The sequence below is a fragment of the Pocillopora verrucosa genome, chromosome 14 (assembly GCF_036669915.1).
Source record: "Pocillopora verrucosa isolate sample1 chromosome 14, ASM3666991v2, whole genome shotgun sequence".
Taxonomy (NCBI): Eukaryota; Metazoa; Cnidaria; class Anthozoa; order Scleractinia; family Pocilloporidae; genus Pocillopora; species Pocillopora verrucosa.
The window spans coordinates 17,673,831-17,692,549 of record NC_089325.1 but is presented as its reverse complement, the minus strand read 5'-3'; the positions used below and the strand labels follow the sequence as shown (position 1 = coordinate 17,692,549).

The following is an 18,719-nucleotide window of genomic DNA, read 5'->3' as shown; positions in this document are numbered from 1 at the left end:
TAGAAAATTATTATCTTGCTGTGGTAATTAAAATGAAAGGCAGCATTCCTAAGAGAATTGTGTTATGTGAAGGATTATCAAAGATGTGGGAAATTCTTCAGCTTTTTCAGTGCTCACCTTAGAAGGTGAGTCCATTAATAGGGGAGAGAGAAAGAGGAAAAGGTAATGAGTAAGTTGAAGAGGGATAAAATTTGTGTTCAGTGTAAAATGTTGATGCATCTCTGCATAAATGTTTCTTGTCATTGTTTTCTTGGCATGGATAGTGGAGCTAGTGACCTTTGTGGCTATGTAGATGTGTGGTTCATACAGAGGTTCTCCTCAGAGTGTCTTTTCAAGTTTCAGAAGTACTGCCCCTCTGATTTTCGTAGGCAGAAATGAAGGACATCATGGCGGCTAAGCATGCGCAGAGTTTTCCTAATGCCCTTTAAAAATGTCCGAAGCTTCTAAGGATTTGTATGGCAAAGTTCTAATATTAAAAAATTTTGACAAAATGAAAATAATTATCGTGCTTGCGAGCATCGGTGTGCTATCGTGTTAGTGAGTTGCTGCTTTGGACGAAATTTCGAGGTTCACACTCGTTTCGTCTTTGATCCCAAACGAATTACGCAAATCCCATATAAGACTCATATTGCACTTCCATACAAACACAGTAAATTGGCCGAAATAGCCAAACTTCGACCCGGCACATCCGCGAAAGAAGACACTATTGGTAGGTTGCGAGCATCGCGCTGCGAACAGGGGTCTCTTATCTCTCATTTTGTGCCGCTTTTTTGGATGAATGTGGCATTCTTTTTGATCCCCGTAAAGTTGAAGATTTGCAGTATTCATCGGCGAACAGAACTTTCGCCTTTAGTCACGCAGAAAGGATGTCGCAGAAGTTGGATCGACGGTTCTTCCCGAACAAATGGTTTCCGACGCCATTTGTACTTTCAAAGGCTTGGTATCTTAGCTTGTTTACATAGGTCAGATGATATAAATAAAGAAAACTGATTGGTTCAAGGGTGATATTAAAAAATAACCGTGCTTTGCCGTAACGCTATCCATTCCGTGACATGGTTGCGTGACTTCCAATTTAGGCATAAACGTGACGCAAGTTTCTCATTTCTTTCCGGTCTCGATCTGTTATTTTGCTATAAAATAATATAAAATCTTACCTCTCCAGTTTCGTAATCACTTGAAACATTTACAATGTCGGACGCACCTCCTCTCAACTATATATTTAATACGAAATTGGCACCACAACCTCCTTCACTGAAATATGTCTCGCAGTCCATGGCGGAAAATGTTACATTTACCTTTGACATACCTTTCCCTATGCTTAAAGCTTGGAATGAATTCCTTGATAAACCAGAAAATGAAGGGACAGAGGAAGAAGAACACGTGGATGGTGAACTGACGCAAGGTCCGATCACGCTTGAAGTATTTCAGAAACGTATGAGGAAAAAATGTAAAACTTGCATAGACTTGTTTGAACTTATTATTCCTAGCAATCTTTTTTCTATCAGAAAATCGGAAGAAGTGAGAAAAGAGTTGAATGAATCTCTGCGAAAATTAGCTTCTTCTGTGAAGTCTCAATACAAGCAGATCAGCGGGAGAAAGGGCCTTGCCCTGAACTGGAAAATAAAAAAAGTTCCATGTGTTTGAGAGACATGTTCAGTCAGTAGCAGAGCTGGAGTGGGAAAATGAACAACTAAAGGAGTTGAACTCTTCTCTGCATGAAGAAATTGAAGAGTGGAAATCAAACTATGCGAATTTGGAGGAAGAAAAGAGAAAAATGCTTCATGAAATGCAAGCTGAAATAAGAACACTTCAAGATTATGTTGAAAAAGCTGAGACCACAAATAAAGAATTAATTGATTATATTGAACGCCTGCAGACAGCTCAGCAAGACTACAAGGGGAAAGACATTTCTCAAGTAAAGAAAAAGTCGAGGACTTTGAAGACTTTCATGACAAGAGCTCAGACAGCACTGTGGTTTGCCAAGTCCTTTGGACTAAAAATTGAGTCAATTGCCATGAAAGAAGTCCAGACTGGAAGCAAGCATAATGTAAAAATGGCCAGTGATGAGCAGCAAGAAAACACTGCCACAGGGTTTGACTCCCTTTCAGAAGAGGAAAAAGAAAAAGTAGATAAAATTTTATTTCTTTTAGACAAATTTTGTGTGGGGGACTCATTTTATCATGAGTTCTCAATGTATAATGATCTTCCAAAATCATATCTAATTAAGCAACGGCAACACAACTAAATGACACGTGCCATATTGTATCTACACCTGGGAGGGCTGAGGGTGCAGAAGTTTCATTCAAGGAACTTCTCAAGGAAAGGGTGCAAAATTTAATCAACCAAAATCCTGAATTTGATTTTGAAAATGAAAGTGTTAAAGTTAAAATATCAGGGGATGGGGCAAGGATGACTCGCAATACAACCTTTATCATTCTTTCTTTTGCTTTGTTGCAAAATAACAGTCATTTAATGTCAGCAAGGGGAAATCGCCATTGTGAAGGGCTCAGAAAATTGTGAAACACTGAAGGAGTCATTTGCTAAATTATTTTCAGACATAAATGATCTAAATTCAATGACCAAAATTACAATTAATGGGAAAGAAATAAAACTTGAATTCTTTTTGGTGGGAGATTATAAATTCATTTTAATCATGTTGGGTCTCAAAGGTGCCACCTCATTCTATCAGATGTCCTAAAAGTTGAGGCCAGACAATGGGCACTATGTAAATCAGAAAGGGAGAAAAGGCCATATAACAAATCAAATACAGAATACCTGGGAAAAAGATCTCCTTGAGGCAAGGAGCAAGAAAAGGAAAACAACATTTGATCCTGAAGAACCTGAGTAATGGTTAGTTTACCATGAGGGTAACATATATATCTAGGGTAGTTTCAGTAGACCACCACTGCACTGAACAATGGAGAGAACTCAGTATTGAAAAATAGAACAATAACAACAATGAGTGGGATAGCAATCTCAAATACTACAAAACTATTGATTTTTTTGTTCTTTGGATTGTAAAAATGTTCTCTTAAAGCTGGCATTCAATGAAGTGGAGGTCTACTCTTGTGTCCTTTATACTTACTAAACAAATTGTAAAACAGCCCGCACACCGCAAGTACTTCTAGGTTGTAAATATGAAAAATTTGACTCAATATAAGAATATGTGATGAACTACTACAAAAATATAGATTTTCTATTTCGTAATAAATACACAATGCCAAATAGAATCAAATCAAGTCTTGGTTTCTTTAATTTGTCTCATATCAGGCTACATGCTGCTTTACAAAAAGAAATACTCAATTTTTCTGGTCTATATCGTGGGCAAGGTGTAATTAACTCCCCTGTCAAGTTATGAGTCTTTGGACTCCATGACAAAAACAATCTGACCTTCACAGGAAAGTCAATTTGCACCCCATCCCCTATACTATCTATTAGCCTGTGCCACCCATTAGGAAAGTGGCATCTTATAAAATTCTGTTTTTCAAGGAGGATGTATCCACTGTCGTTACTTTTCCGTCCCTTATCTTTAAACAAAAAGTTAAAATAAGTGTGGTTAAAAGCAATGACAGTGGGAAATTGAGACTTTGATTTTAACTGCTCTAAAATGCCAATGTGGAGACCCTCACTGGCATCAGCAATCTCTTGCTGTGTGAGCCTTGGGTTGTTGAATGTTCTAAGGGCAAGGAAAAAACATTCATCTTAAAAAATAGTATTACAATTTTTACATTGAGTAGGAAATTATTCCATACAAGCACAGAATATCAACAGAGGAAACCAATGTAACGAATTCCCCCTGTTTTTTGTGTAATTATAAAGCTGTTAATCACACATGATATCTCACCTCAAAGCAAAGGCGTTTAAATTCTCTTCTGGCTCCCAGGAGGTTTGTAGGCTCGAGTAGCCCTTCCACTTGATGAAATATTCAATCTAGACCAATGATTGAGTAAGGTTTAACGAGTATTCATTATGAAAGAGAGATTCATTTCAGTCAAACACTCGGAGCAAAGCAGATTCACTTACCTTTTCCTTACCGACTCTTTTTGGAACGACTCTTTCGATCTCGTAGAATCTAAATTTTTTTCTCTTTCTCTCTGTGTAAAAATCCGCGGTACTGAGATCATTCAGCGATTTATAAAACAAAATTTTTGGCATTTCGCTCACTGATTAGCTTTCTAACTGCTTCACAACCAAGCTACGCAGACTCAGTAGGGTCGAAATATACAGAATAGAGCCTGCGTCACGAACCGCTGACTGTCCTAAATTTCTGCCCATGGATTATGTGTTTCCTGGCTCTGTGTCTGGAGTCATGGTAGCTCTTCAGTATGTTGTAGTATTGGCTGTCTCTCTTCCTGACTTCTCAATTCTTGGTTTCCCTGTCGGTAGTGATTGAGTTTGGTTGAAACTGTTTGATTCCTGAGGAGTGGGTATAGAGTGGCTCCTGTTGCAGGGTGTGATAAATTAGTCAAGTGACAAAATAAGTAAAGTAATTAAGTATCAGAAAGAAAACTGAAACTCTTTGCTCTTTTTGGAGGAGGTGATTCTAATCATCCCTGTCTTTATCTTTATCTTTCATTAGATACTCTTAAAACAGTTTAATAAACTATCCTAAGAGATTATTAAGAAAAGAAAAAGAAAAGGTTACCACATATATTTTATATAAATATATATAGAGGATATTACACAGTGGCCAGAAGATATGAAATTTTTTTGCACACTTGCTCATGACATAAGCTAACATGCAATTTTCTTTTTAAAATATGGGCTATTACTATACATGGTAGAGATTGAAAAGTTGGCTTTAATACAAATTCTGCGTATTAATACTTATCTTGTGGCAAAATTTTAGAAATTCCTTTGGTTTGATACAACAGGTTTGAATCAAATTCCACAAGAGACCAATTTGGAACAGATCTGAACTTATATCACAGCACAAGAGAAGGAGTTCCAAAAGTATCACTAAAACACATTTACTCTTTTAAAATGATAATCAGATATATTGACATCATGGAGGAAGAGGTTGTCTGAGCTAATGTATGTGAGTGATATTGTTTGCAATAAATACGAGTAGAAACACCTTACTAACATAGGTACTACTAATGTCAACCTTTCACCACCACTACATTCACTAGAAATGCACGCAAACCTGTATTACAACTCACCAAAATTGATTAGTTTTCACATATGATCGACAAAAAGACTACAATAGCATTGTTATTACAGGTGAGGAAATTAATACCCTATTAAAATATGAGATAAGCTAATGGTTATGGAAATATATTGATGTGAATGCAATCAAAATGAAAGAGAGTATCTGCATGATATTCCATTTAAACTGTTCATCGATCATTTCAAACTCTCATAAATTTTTTGACTGCTTTGAGAGTAATTATTGTAAGTACGTATGAGCAGACAAAACCCCAGTGATGCACATGTGCAGGCTCCAAGAAGAGTAGTGTATTAAATCTTTGGTATCAAGTTTATCTTTAAGTACAAAGTATTCTTACAAAGTACATGAGAACAGGACATGAGAGTCAAGGTACAACCCAACATTTGGGACAGTTTTAAATCAAGATTGAGCAAGTTTTGGGGATAAATAATTATATTAAAGTGTCTCACAGCTCATCGTGCATATTGAACTACCATACATACACACATAACTTTATTTCCATTAGAACTTAAGGTAGGATGGTAATGATAATTTGTTTGATCCAAGAAAAACATTGAAATAAGGAAATCTAATTCCTTAACTTCACCAATTAAATTCCTTAGTTACACAACAATAAATGAAACAATATAAATCAGTGATGATAATTTTGAATGATACTTCAATCACTCTTCCACTATTTTCAAATTCTTATGTAGAATGTAGAGGTGTTGATAAAGGAACGAATATAGTTTTGTTTTCTTTGATAGGATAAAGAACATTTTGTGTAATAAGCATTCATATTCCCCACAACATTTCTTAAGGGTGGTAAATTGTTCATGTAGATCTTTGTTCCTGTGATTGTGGGCATCACAAAGGTGTTTTCCAATAGTGGAGGGCTTGTATTCATCAGAGTGTTATGAGTCTATGTACAGTAGAATTAGTGAGCTTCTTTAGGTACTTCAGTTTACTTCACGTTTATTGAATCAAAATACCAGATAGTTTTTGAAAACATCACAAGAGCTGATAAAATCCTCTATCACTTTGTAAATGAATCTGAGTTCAGGATAAAATTTACTCTTTGGGGAAATGCTTTTAATCTTAGTAAAAATTGTTCCTGTTGTTTCTCTATCTTGTACTCAAGTGTGTGTTCTTGGAAGATTTTCAAACGGTTTTTAGTTATCATAATTTTTATCAAAGAACAAAACTGCAAAAACACACAACCTCCAGTGATGATTTGCACTAATCTGATTACTTGCCATGGCAGTACATATAAGATTGTAGTAAAGAACAAAAAAAAATGTGATACAATTTAAGAATTAAGGTTATTTGTATTTTATTGTTAATTTCTTCCATGCCATTTTGAAAAGCAGAAGAGTTCGCCACACATTAGCAGACATAAGGCAATGCCACCTTGTTTGCAACTGTACGAGGTTTTGAAGATGCGTCCTCCACTGCATTTTTTTCCATCTTTTGAGCACATGGCACACGCTTTCTTTCTGCCCTGCAACTTTTCAAGAAAGTATCCTTTCAAGTTCTCTTTACTTGAGAGAGTTTGGATGACACACTTGCCTGATGTTGAGGGATGTTTATAGCCATCATAACCAGCTATATGGAGCCTTGCCAGTTCATGCTGGAAGGCTAGTTGGCTTTGCACCTTCTTTCAACTTTCTCTAAAATATAACCATTGATGATGGACAAGTTTAAGAAGAACCAAGGCAAATACTTGCACCTCTTTTGGGAAACTGACCCTTGAGTATAGTAGCTCTGGTATTGATCGTTGGCATTGACCCCATTCATGCCTTTGTTATACACAGTGACCACATCTGGCTTTTCCTTCAAGTCTGCGGGGACAACTCGCTTTCTTCTTTCTCGCACAACCTGCTGTACAGCTTGGATCTTGGGCTCCAGAGGAGTGTTTGTTGATTAGAGAGATACAACATGTTTGTCCCTTCACATTGTAGCCACCAAATTCTGCACTGATGAGTTCTGATCTCCCCAGGAACTAACTTGGCATGCTTCAATTCAGCAGGATAGTCTCTCCTGTCTGTGTGCACAGTGCTGCAAGTGTAAGTACCCCTCAACTCCAAATCTCGCATCAAATTAGCTGAAGTAAAAAAATAATCAGGAAAAAATGTCAGCAGTTGTCCAGATATGGTTCACTGAGTGTCCAAACAATATAGTATCCCAAACCTTTTTGTTTAATTAGTTCACTAGTGTGATTTGGAACCACGAGAGGAGGAAGTTTTTGTCATCAGTGAGCACCAAAACTTTGATGCCAAATTTATTGGCTTTCATAGGCATATATTAGCTGTGGTTACATACACCTTGGGTTTGGGGCTTTATGGAGGGTAAATGGCTTGGGTTTGTTTAAGCTTAGGTTTCATGTTACCCTTGGGGATGTGGTTACACAGTAACAGACTCCCTTCAGGGTTAAATATAATTAGATATGAGTTCACTGACCCGACAAATTGGCGGGAAAGTACAGAGCAACATGGATGTTACGAATCAAGATCTATTAAGCTCAATTGCAGTGATTCTCCTGCTTATTATATGACAGTCCACCATAAATATAACCATCCAGCAGTTTTTTGGGAGAAGACACCAAAGAAGGCGCTTTCAACTATGCTACCTTCAAGGTTTGTCAGCATTTTGTTTACATTAACAAGCTTGTCATAAACTTGCCTGCCAGCCAAGGAGAGCTTGGATATTTCCATGACCACACAATTGGTTTCAGCAACTTCTAAATAGCAGTGCACTGGATCACTTGTGGAAAGAAAACTTTAGAGTTTCTCGTGATACTTTTGAATATATATGCCAGCTCGTTGGACCGGCGCTCCAGCGACAAAACACTAGGATGCAAGATGCCATTCTAGTTCCAAAGAGCGTTGGTGCAAGCCTCTGGCAACTAGCTACCAGGGATTGCTACCGCTCATGCGGATTCATGGTTGGGTTGGCAAAACCAACTGTCCTAAAGTGTTGCCATGAATTTGTTCAAGCAGTCTGTCAACATCAAGATGAATTCATCAAGTTTCAATCAACTGCAGCAGAGATAGCTAAAAAAATTGAAGGCTTCAACAATAAAAGTAAACTACCTAATGTAGCTGGAACGATAGATGGAAGCTATGTACCTATTAAGGCCCCAAAAATTGACCACAAAGACTACTTTAACTGGAAACATTTCTACAGTTTTTTAGTACAGGGAATAGTTGATGCTTCTGGCCTCTATTTATCTGATGCCACTGGTTTTCCTGGAAGTCTACTTGATGCTTGGATGCTACGTTTGACTGACGTTTATTGGGCTGCTGAAGATGAGAATATCCAAATGGAACCCACCTTTGACTTAGGCGGAACTATAGAGCACCCTCTTATCGTGGGAGACACTGCTTATCCAAACAAAAACTTGGCTTATCCAACCATTCAAGGATACTGGTGGGCTTACGCACTACCAGAGAAATTTTAACCAAGAGGTATCTAGGGTGAGAATAGTATCCGAACACGCATTTGGTTTGACCAAAGGAAGATGGAGGGTTTTACTTAACTGCCTAGAGGAAGACACTGACAGAATACCTGACACTATCATTGTGTGCTGCATGCTACATAACATTCATGTTTTTTACGAGGAGATGAACTCAGCATAGATGATAGCGATGAGATCAATTAAAATGTCTTTTTGCAGCAATCAAGTAAACTCTTCACTTTTTTTCTTTGGAATAAAAGCACTGAGTTGAAACCTATTTTTTAGGAGCAAATATGTCCCCAAGTTTTCCTAACATGAACACACCAAATTCTTGGTGTAGTTGTTGAGCTTCTGCCTGAGATTTGAGGAGAGCTTCAAAAACTCTCTTGTCATTTTCCTTGGATCTTTGTATGGATTCTTGCTGTGACTTCATCATGTTAAGGATTGCTAGCTCTATGTCATTGCCACTGAGCCTTTTCTTCTTCTTTTTTTGGTCCTTTCCCCTCTGTTGCCCAGTTTTTCCAGTTTTCTCTGCAACCTTGCTATTGCCTTCAGCAGTGGTGGCTGGCCGTCTCTCTGGTTTCTTGCCACAGTCTTGATTTCCAGTCAACAAAAAATTGTCGGTATCAGGATTTACTTTGTCTGATGAAACCATAAATTCGTCTATGTCTTCATAGTGTTTGAACGTTTTCCATTCCCTTCCTGTGTGATTGTTGTTGTCACATACACTTTTGTATTTATCCAAGAGCGCCCACCACTTCTCCTTTAACTGCACTAGTGATTTTTCAGAATCCACTCCATTGTCAAAGCACATACTTTGAAACAGCTTCAAAGTATCTTCCCATTTGTTTTTCCTGCCTTGATTACTTTTTGTGGACTTGAGTCTATCGTACTACTCCTTTCAGGCGGCAATTGAGCATTTCTCCTTTGTAAATGACCAGCTACTGTGCTTGGAATTTGAGAACGGTTATATTTCTGGGTGCTTGAGGGTGCACCAGACGTTAATGGGTTAATGTTCAATGATTGTGTTTTCAATCAGTTGGGATCAAGCCAGTTCTTTTGACTGGAATATTGAGGAATTTTAAAATTGCAGCTTCTTCTTGTGCCTTTGTCTACCCACAAGAATGGACTCCTTCCTTCCTCCATTTACACTCTATCCATACGTGCATCAAGAGTTCCGGAAGGTAATTCGCGCGCAATGCATTCTGGGATAGTCTCACAAAAAAAGTGGGCACCAAGCGTGACAATATGGCGTGTGTCTCTGTATTCAATGCGTTCTTTGAAGCGTGTCTTTATCTATAATACAGTCTTTTTGTTCTTGTAAGTGATATCAACTGGAAAATAATCTTCGTGGGTATTATATTCAAAAGGTAAGTTACAAATTTTAACTTTGTTTTAGCTGTTTTTAAGCTTTTAATGGTAGTAGATTCAATCCTGCGCGCGAGTGACATTCGCGAATACAAGAACTGTCAAAAGTCAAAGATTCTCATCGTATTTTTATTACTTTGCAGCCGTTTAATGACATGGTCTTTGGGCACAGAAATTGTGCAGTATTTGGGTGCCATAACAGTGGGAAAAAGCTTGAGAAATGGGCTTCACAGCAATGCGAAGTTCACGATTGTTTACACGGCACTCCGCCATGTGACTGTCCGCTGCCGTTCAAGCTATTTCCGTTCCCTACTGAACGCAAAAACAATGAGGGTAGAAAGCGCTGGATCCATCTTCTAAAGAGAAAAGGCCCGAAAGGAGAAGTCTGGCAACCTAATAATTCGTCGAGAGTCTGCAATGAGCACTTTGTTGATGGGAAACCCACGAAAGAAAACCCTGATCCTGTACTCAAAATGGGCTACGAGACAAAGTCTACTCGTAACCGTAAACCGCCTACTGATAGATCATCATTACTAGAAGAAATGAAACGTTTAAGAACTCAAGATAATACTCAAGATAACACACAAGATAATATTCAAGATGATACTCAAGATAATGCACATGATAGTCAAGATGCTCCTGTGATTCAAGAACCAAGTAGTTCCTCGTTTATAACAGAAGAAGAACATTGTACTACTGCCGGTCGACCCGACCATATCACTCACGATCATGCATATTCGTTTGGCTGGTACAACCTAGAAGATCCTGACTTCTGTATGAAAGAAAAATGCTTGCAGGAAAGACTCAAGCAGTTCAATGAGATCAAAGATCTCAAAGAAAAACTCCAAGAACTTGAAAGTGAACTCAAAGCATGTAAGATAAAACTCAAGGCCAGACAGCGTAAGGGACTAGAACATTCTGATTTGAAAACAAATTCATCTGTTCGTCTACTAACCGGCCTACCATCAAAACGAGTATTCAATAAGTTGTTTGAAGTAGTGAAGGGAAACATTAAAAAAGTAAACTACTGGAGTGGCCCAAAAAAATCTACTAAAAAAGGAAGAAACTTCAAAAAAACACCAAATAAGTTTGGCCCTAAAAGAGCTTTGTCAGAAAAAGATGAGTTTCTTTTGACCTTAATGAAACTTCGACTTGGATCAACAAATGCTGACTTAGCACAGAGGTTTGGAATTTCAACTACAAATGTAACAAATGTTGTTACTACCTGGGTGAAAATCCTAGCAAGTGAACTTAAATGTTTGGTTTACAATCCCTCCATCGATGTTGTGAAAGCAACTTTGCCCGCAAAGTTTAAAAAGCCAGGCTACTCTAATGTACGCCACATCATTGATTGCACAGAAATATTTATTGAAACCCCAAGCGACCCAAACCTTAGAGCAGCTACGTGGTCAGACTACAAGCATCACAACACTGCTAAGCTGTTGGTATCAATAACACCACATGGTTTTTTCAATTTCTTATCCAAAGCATGGGGAGGGAGAACTTCAGATGTGCATCTGACAAGAGAATCATCATTTTATGATATCATTGAACCTGGCGATGAAGTGATGGCAGACCGTGGATTCACAATTGCTGAAGACCTCTTAATCAGAAGCTCAAGACTACACATCCCCCCTGGTAAACGTGGACAAGAGCAGTTCACTAAAGCTGAAGTTGCTAAAACAAAAGAAATTGCAAATCTTAGAATCTTTGTTGAGCAAGCAATAAGACGGTTGAAGACGTTTAGACTGATAAAGCATGAACTACCAATATCACTGCTTGGCAGTATAGACAACATTGTACTTATTTGTGCAGCCTTATGTAACTTGTATAGACCCTTGGGTAAAAAATGATTAACAAGAAATGTACAAATAGCTAAAAAGATTGACAGCATTTAACCCATGAAAGAATATAAACTTCATAAATTTAGAGGATACCAATATGTATTAGTCTAAGTTCTTTCTTAGGTTAAATGTTATTCAAAATCTCTGCTCTACTTTACTAGCAACTAGTATAGAGTGCAATCACTTAATCTTTCATACAAATGGTACCAAATAATACTAAATAGTGTTGATAATGGTACATAACAAGAAAATTAAGTAATAGTATGATTTAGTACCATTTAATGCTTCAGCTATTAAGTATGTGCACTCTGAATAAGAACTGTTATATTATTTGCACCACAAGGACCTCACAAGAGAAAAATTATTCTGGTAGAGTGATTACAATCATTAGATATAATTTGTAAATATTTTTCTTCATTTCACAGCTCATGTGTCGCTGAACACAAATAAATAATATATTATTTATTATTACTATATATATAACTGCAAACAATATCAAACTGTAACATTTTCAATCATACTGAAGTGTGGTCAATGCATTACTTGTATAAAATTTCATGATTTGATTCATCCATTCCAGTTTCCACAACAGACAATTTTACTGTTCTATTCAGAGACTATTTGAGTTCAATTTAGAACTGTCAGACCAGTTTTTCCAGATATGAAATTGTAAAAATTCTAAATTGTATATAAAATGTACAAATGTATTTTTAGTGTTTACACCATGTAAATAAAGTTTTGTATCAAGTTATAATTAACGAGCATTCATTCACTTAAATACTTATTATAAAACCAAATTAGGTTTTGCTTTATCTTTTCCCAGTAATCATTATTGAACTTGATTAGCTCCAGATGATAACCCTTTTGGGTGTAGACCAGGAAGTGACACCATGTTCTCTTTGTCACAGCCATTTGTCCCTGTATCTGTGCAAAATATGCATGCTTCTCTTTCAAGACAATTTTGCCATTAATCTTTACCAGGTAGGAAAGATTGTCTTCTGATGGTAAATCATTAACAATAGAATAAGGGCACTTCACTTCTAGCACCCCTAATCCACAACAGGAACATTCAACAAGCAGATCAGGGGATGCTCCAATGAATTGGTCAGATTCATCAATAAATAGTCCACACTCTCTGAATTTTGCATCTTTGTGCTCCCTCTGAAACAGTTTCACATACTTATCCTTAGCAACTTTCTCCATGTTTCTTCCATATTTTAGAGCAGGTAAATGTTCCGACGGTCCATTACTTTTACCCTGGATTGTGTCCACTAGTTCCTGTGCATCACCCCCCTTAGTTTTAAGGGTTTCAACTTTTGTGTACACTCTATAGAAATTAGAGGCAGTTAATCGGCCTTTTCTGTAATCGTGCCATGCCTCATTCTCAGACTGACCAATGGTGCCTTGTTCAATCAGATGTATATCATCAGCACTTAAGTCTTTCTTTGATGACTTAGGCATTACACATTCAGGTACTTCAGTATTAATTTCTATTGTAACGGAAGTTGAACACGGTTCCTCAAACTCAGCCGTTGCTAATTTGATGAATGCCGATTCTGGCAACAAGTCCTTCAAATTATTATAAAACGACTTCCTCTTTCCTTTTGGAGTCAGGGGCTTCAACTCTTCATGTGAATTGAATAACTTTCGGCGACTATCGATGGCAGGTCTGGTCGTCTCTAGAAAAACACAAAATAAAAGTAAATTAATTGCTAGGTTACAAGCTAATAAGAACTTTCTTATTTATGTCCCCAGATAACACTTATGTCTATCCAGTATACATACTGTAAATACTTTGTTTAGAATTTTAAACATAATAACATACCTTTATTTAGCTTTGAAGCCTTCCACTCCATATCACAAATTCTAGAGGGCTTGATTACAGTCTTGTTTCCTATTGGAACATTCCACACACACTCTTTGGACGTACATGCAGGATTTGTCATACCATTACGGTTTGCTGCTTCAATTCTGAACAGCAGTGCCATCACATGAATACAAGAACCACTCATACTGAAACAAGAAATAACAAATAGTTAGGGTATATGATAGACATAATATTTTAAACATTCTAAAGTATAATATATATTGAGCTTAGACCAACAACATTAGTCATAAAATCGAGGTATATGATAAACATGATATTTTAGGCTTATATTTTGCATCAGTTACAAGTTAAAGTCTTATAAAACAGAAAGTCTAACATACCCAGCAGTACAGGTACAGTAGGCACTGATAATCTCTCCATTTTTTCTTGAACAAATCCATGATGTATGTGGTGTATCACCAACCTTCATCGAATGCGTACATTTTGCTTTCAAGAAGCAAAAATCCATATTTTCTAGTTCATGGTAGAAAACTTCTTTCAGAAAGCCCGAGTCAAATAAGCGGTATGCTTTCCCCTCTTTGTACTCATTCATGACCCGTTCGTGCAGTTTAATATCCTTTCCAGGATGATCAGCCATCAGATATTTCGTAATGTCACTTAGAAATATAGGAGGCCATGATGTTAGCCCATCTTTTTCATCAATCCATCCGTCCTTTAGCCCAAGAGGATCGGGAAGCTTGCTGCCCTCAGGAGTAAACAATAGCTTCGCTCTCTCAGACTCCGTGATGCACATTAGTTCTTTAGCCGATGCTTGTACTTGGATTCCCATCTCTGATGCTGCAAACACACGGGCTACAAGTTCAGCTTTAGCTCCAGAAGTTTTAAGATTTCGTTTACGGCAAAATAACTTGAGAGCGTCCACCTTCCATGTGTTGACTTCCTCGAGGGAAAGCTCACTTGTCTCGCTCATTTCCACGCCAAAAACGACGAGAAAACTATATGAAAACTATATACAAACTAGTGAAAACTATATACAAACTATTATTAAAACTATATACAAACTATGATCTAATTTAAACTGGAAAAAATTGTAAAATCGCGAGGTAAAAGTGTATAAATGTTGACGATGCTTTAGTTATCAAGATGGCCGCTGTCACGCTTGGTGCCCACTTTTTATATGAGACGATCCCAGAATGCATTGCGCGCGTTTCGATATCGGAGACTCTTGATGCAGGTATTGGCAGCTCTTCAAGCCCAGTTTATGCAAGAACCTCCTCTTTTCTTTTTCATTCCACCACTATTTGCAACAGCCTTGCAAATTCTGGAATAGAGAGCTTTCTTTTCTTAGTAAGTTGTTTCTCTTGCTGAATAACAGAGTTAATTTATTCCTTTCTGTTCTGGCTCTATCAATGGGTTGCAAATCAGCTGTCATTATTTTCCTCATAATGTCAGCCTTATACTCATAAAACTAGGCAACATATCGCTCTGAAAGTAGGTGTAACAAAAGCCACTCTTCCTTAATTATTTTCAGACTGGTCCTAATTGGGTGTGGCTTTCAATGTCTGTTAAAGCAGGAACCCTCTCAGAACCAATATCTTTTTCACATTTTTCTTTGAGGGTTACTTCTGATGGCTTACCTCAAAATTCAAGTTCATTCATTTTTGACATTATGTTATCCTTCTTTTGATGATCACACAGCAAATGCTGGGCATAATGGAGAGGTCTACTGAAACCTTTACCCAAAGCCTTTTCTCTGTGGGTACCACACACTAGGACATTTGAGTGTTTCAATTTAGCTTTATTGTAGTTGACAAAAGCTTTTGGTAACTAGATGGTTCCCTTTTGCAGTGGATGAGGGCTGGTCCAATCCAGACTCTCCTTGTAATCTCTTTTTCAGAGAAGGAAGTGCCTTATATGGTTAGAGTCACATAATATTATTAAAAGTAAGATCCACTTCTAAAACACTAAATTGACTAGGATTGATACAAAATCTCTTAATTTCCTTAAGTTGTTGGTCTGTGGCTAAGACAACACAAGGATAAAGAGGTGTAAAGGGTATATAAGGACACTTTATTTATGACTCCGTTTGCAGGGTTATTCTTTGATAATTACACAAGTATTTTTTAAATAACTTTATTGGGTTTACAACATAGTATTAACTACAAAAACATATTACATAGAGACAAAAATAAATGAAGATAGGAAGAAAAATTAATTCTAACCCAAAAGGGCATGTGCAAACAGGACTGGCGTCCCATGCGAGGCACCACCCTGTAGCTAAAATACAATAAAACACAAGAAATCTGTATTATACAACAAGTTTGTGTGGTGTCAGTTGCACCTATAGCTTGTGGCAGAAGCAAGTTCTAACTAGTGTCCATGTGCTGGGCCAGTCAATGTCAAAGGATGTTCTCAGGCGGTCAAAAAGTGTTTGTTCAATGAAAAGCAGGAAGGAGAGCAGACTCGAAAAACTAAAAGAAGGAGCAATAGAACAAGAGTAAATCCAACGTTTCACTATGCAATTAAAGTAGGGGGCCTGGAAAGTGCTCGTTTTACAGATTGGTGTTTTTAAATTAAAGGAGTTGATTAGTCTAGTATGGCTGTGAGAAATAAAGCTACAGGAGTTCATTAATGTTACTGTGAAGTTAAAAAAATTGAATCAACATATACCCAGAGAAACTCTCAATTAAGAGATGAGGATTAACAGCAAAACATGATAGATAGATAGATAGTTTAATCTCAAATGCATTTGCAGCCCGAGGGCTGAATTACACATTTTTACAATCCAAGAAATTTAAAATTTAAAATTCAAAAACCTAATTACACGTCTTATTATACCAGCAATTTACAATATAATAACATAATAATAAATTAAATAAAATACATTAGCTATAAATGTAAACTAATTAAAATAAATTTAAATTAATTAAAAGTATCTACATTATCATTATCATTATTATTACTATAATTATCACGCGTGCCGTAACAAAAATAAAGGATATCGTATCGATAAAAATCTAGCCATTAAACTTCCTTGCCATAGCAAATATAAAAGTGTTCATCGTTCTAGAAGTGCGAAGGCGTGGCATATTAAATTGGCGCTTATTTTTGAAGTTATAGCTGGGTTTATGTATGGGTGGAAGAAGTGATAAAGTGATAAAGAAGTGATAAGTGATAAATCACTTGTATCAGAAATTAAGTATATTACAATTGGAGATAGTGTGATGAATGCACCTGGAATCAGGTAGTGAGGTGCAGTAGGATCTGATGAAATCTCTACTTTACAGGCAAAGGCGGTTTTATTACAGTCTGTAACTTTCTAAATGTTTTTGATCTGTCATACATTCTAGCATGGCTACCTATGTGCCTAAATTCTTGGACTGTTCCCTTTCCTTCATAGCTTTTAAAAAATACCCTTCTGGGAGGTTCAGATTTTGCAGGCTTTTTTAACCCCTCCATGGTGGTACATGAGTTGTAGTGATACTGTGTTGACAGACCTCTTTGCACTACCATGTGCTTTAGTCTTACTGTTGTGATCACCACTGTCAAAGACATATTGGAGAAAGGAAATCTCTCTTCTGGAATCTGAAGAAGGGGACTGCTATTCTGTAATGCTTCAGGGTTAAACACAGATTGTGCCAACTAGGAAGAACAGACATTGGTCATTCAGGGAATGCAGTTTCTTCTCTCTTTTTCTGAACATTCAAGTGCAGAAAACAATGAAGGCTAGTTAGAGTGGGATCAGTGTCTTTAATGCGAGTTTACAGTGTCCCATGAGTTTTCATGTCTGTAGACTGTCATTATGTTGAGAGTTGGGTAAGTGTCTTTTTCTTCCTGAAAAGCTTGCCAATTGCCCACTGTATTCCCCTAACATCATGCATTATTGCTGCGAGGTGGTTTGCTACAGCAAAAGAAGTGACCACTTCAAAAAACTAATAGTTCCTTGCTGATTTGACATGAATAGCAATAACAATGTTCATTGACAACATCTTAACTATGTCCACTGTAATGGTGAGAGTCTAAGTCCACAAGTCGGAACAATGTAAGAAAGGTGGTTGGATCTCTGCTGGCAAGTGGGAGTCCAGAGGAAAGTCAGAATATGGCTGTGATTAGTGGTAAATAGGTGTCGGTATAGCGCCTAACCAATCAGAATCGAAAATTTGTGTCACGTGGTACAAATGGACCAATCAGAAAGCCGGATTTTTCACATTCCATTCTGATGACGTCACAAGAACCGCGAGCTATTGGTACCAAGTTTTGTGGGGGAAAAAACGGTTTGCTAACGTCAACCATTTGCCACGATGACAAAATACTTCTTGTTAACGTGTTCGTTGTTTGCTTCTGTTTCTTTGTTTTTAATTTTATTAGCAGTTTGCTAATATTATAAGCAATGTTGTTTTTCGGAAGAGGAGGTGGAAGAGGGTTCGTCAGGACTTCCGATGGAATTGCTGCGAGACTATTGTCAGCGTGGGAGTTGGGTTTGAGCGGGTAAGATGAGAATATATTTTTTTTGGGGGGGGGGGGGTTTATAGGTAAACGTGACCAAAAAAAATGAGATAAAAACTGTGTTTTAATCATTACTATAGCGCAATTTTTTGGTAACCTCTATAGACAGTTTTGTCCCAAGTGGAATAAAAAATTACAATTCATAAAAGTCAAGAATGGGGTTTAAGATAATATTCTCTTATTCAAAAAGTTGAAATATGAAGCTATGTAATTTTCTGTTCGTAATGTTTTTTTACTTCTTTTTGGCGGATTTTTTCTTGTTACTTTTCGATAAAAACTGTTTTTAATTATCTTTAAAGAACTTATCATCTTCAAAGCACATGTTTTGGAAACTTGTGTAAACAGCTCTGTCCCAAGGAGAATGATAATAACCGTTCATAAAGTCAAGAATGGAGCTGAGATAATACTCTTTATCTAAAAGTTGAATATGAAGCTGCGTAATTTTTTGTTCATAATGTTTTTTGAGATTAAAGAAGTCATCTTTAAGTTTTTTGATGAGTTTTTTGATTTTTTTGTATTTTTTTTCCCTGTTACTCCTCGTCATGATTTAAGAGCATTAATGCTGGA

The 18,719-nt window shown here is 37.0% G+C and overlaps 4 protein-coding genes and 1 pseudogene across 4 annotated transcripts; 2 read left to right on the top strand and 3 right to left on the bottom strand.

Annotated features, from left to right (window-relative positions):
- Window positions 1–6,535: 6,535 nt before the first annotated feature.
- On the bottom strand, window positions 6,536–7,105 carry LOC131787670 (uncharacterized; annotated as a pseudogene).
- An 898-nt stretch (window positions 7,106–8,003) lies between these two features.
- LOC131787669 (putative nuclease HARBI1) lies at window positions 8,004–8,609 on the top strand. Its single transcript, XM_059104758.2, has one exon. The coding sequence runs from the start codon at window positions 8,004–8,006 to the stop codon at window positions 8,607–8,609; it is 606 nt and encodes a 201-aa protein (XP_058960741.2).
- A 220-nt stretch (window positions 8,610–8,829) lies between these two features.
- LOC136278300 (uncharacterized) lies at window positions 8,830–10,131 on the bottom strand. Its single transcript, XM_066161812.1, is given in 2 exon segments — window positions 8,830–9,555; window positions 10,111–10,131. Coding segments are annotated over 2 exon segments (696 nt in total). The 3' UTR covers window positions 8,830–8,880.
- Window positions 9,780–12,117, top strand: LOC131790823 (uncharacterized). Its single transcript, XM_059108075.2, has 2 exons — window positions 9,780–9,976; window positions 10,118–12,117. Exon 2 carries the CDS (start codon window positions 10,130–10,132, stop codon window positions 11,825–11,827), a length of 1,698 nt encoding a protein of 565 aa, XP_058964058.2. The 5' UTR covers window positions 9,780–9,976; window positions 10,118–10,129; the 3' UTR covers window positions 11,828–12,117.
- Window positions 12,118–12,265: 148 nt separating this feature from the next.
- Window positions 12,266–14,856, bottom strand: LOC131790840 (uncharacterized). Its single transcript, XM_066161520.1, has 3 exons — window positions 14,027–14,856; window positions 13,644–13,831; window positions 12,266–13,497 (listed from the first exon to the last, which is right to left on the bottom strand). Exons 1-3 carry the CDS (start codon window positions 14,614–14,616, stop codon window positions 12,584–12,586), a joined length of 1,692 nt encoding a protein of 563 aa, XP_066017617.1. The 5' UTR covers window positions 14,617–14,856; the 3' UTR covers window positions 12,266–12,583.
- Between the last annotated feature and the right edge of the window lie 3,863 nt (window positions 14,857–18,719).

What these genes read in the sequence shown, in the direction of transcription:
- LOC131787669 (XM_059104758.2), top strand. Translation starts at nt 8,004, where the DNA reads ATGCAAGATGCCATTCTAGTTCCAAAGAGCGTTGGTGCAAGCCTCTGG.
- LOC131790840 (XM_066161520.1), bottom strand. Translation starts at nt 14,616, where the DNA reads ATGAGCGAGACAAGTGAGCTTTCCCTCGAGGAAGTCAACACATGGAAG. An exon ending in TACTGTACCTGTACTGCTGG is followed by an intron (nt 13,832 to 14,026) that starts GTATGTTAGACT and finishes TTCTTGTTTCAG; the next exon opens with TATGAGTGGTTCTTGTATTC. An exon ending in GGCTTCAAAGCTAAATAAAG is followed by an intron (nt 13,498 to 13,643) that starts GTATGTTATTAT and finishes GTGTTTTTCTAG; the next exon opens with AGACGACCAGACCTGCCATC.
- LOC131790823 (XM_059108075.2), top strand. Translation starts at nt 10,130, where the DNA reads ATGGTCTTTGGGCACAGAAATTGTGCAGTATTTGGGTGCCATAACAGT.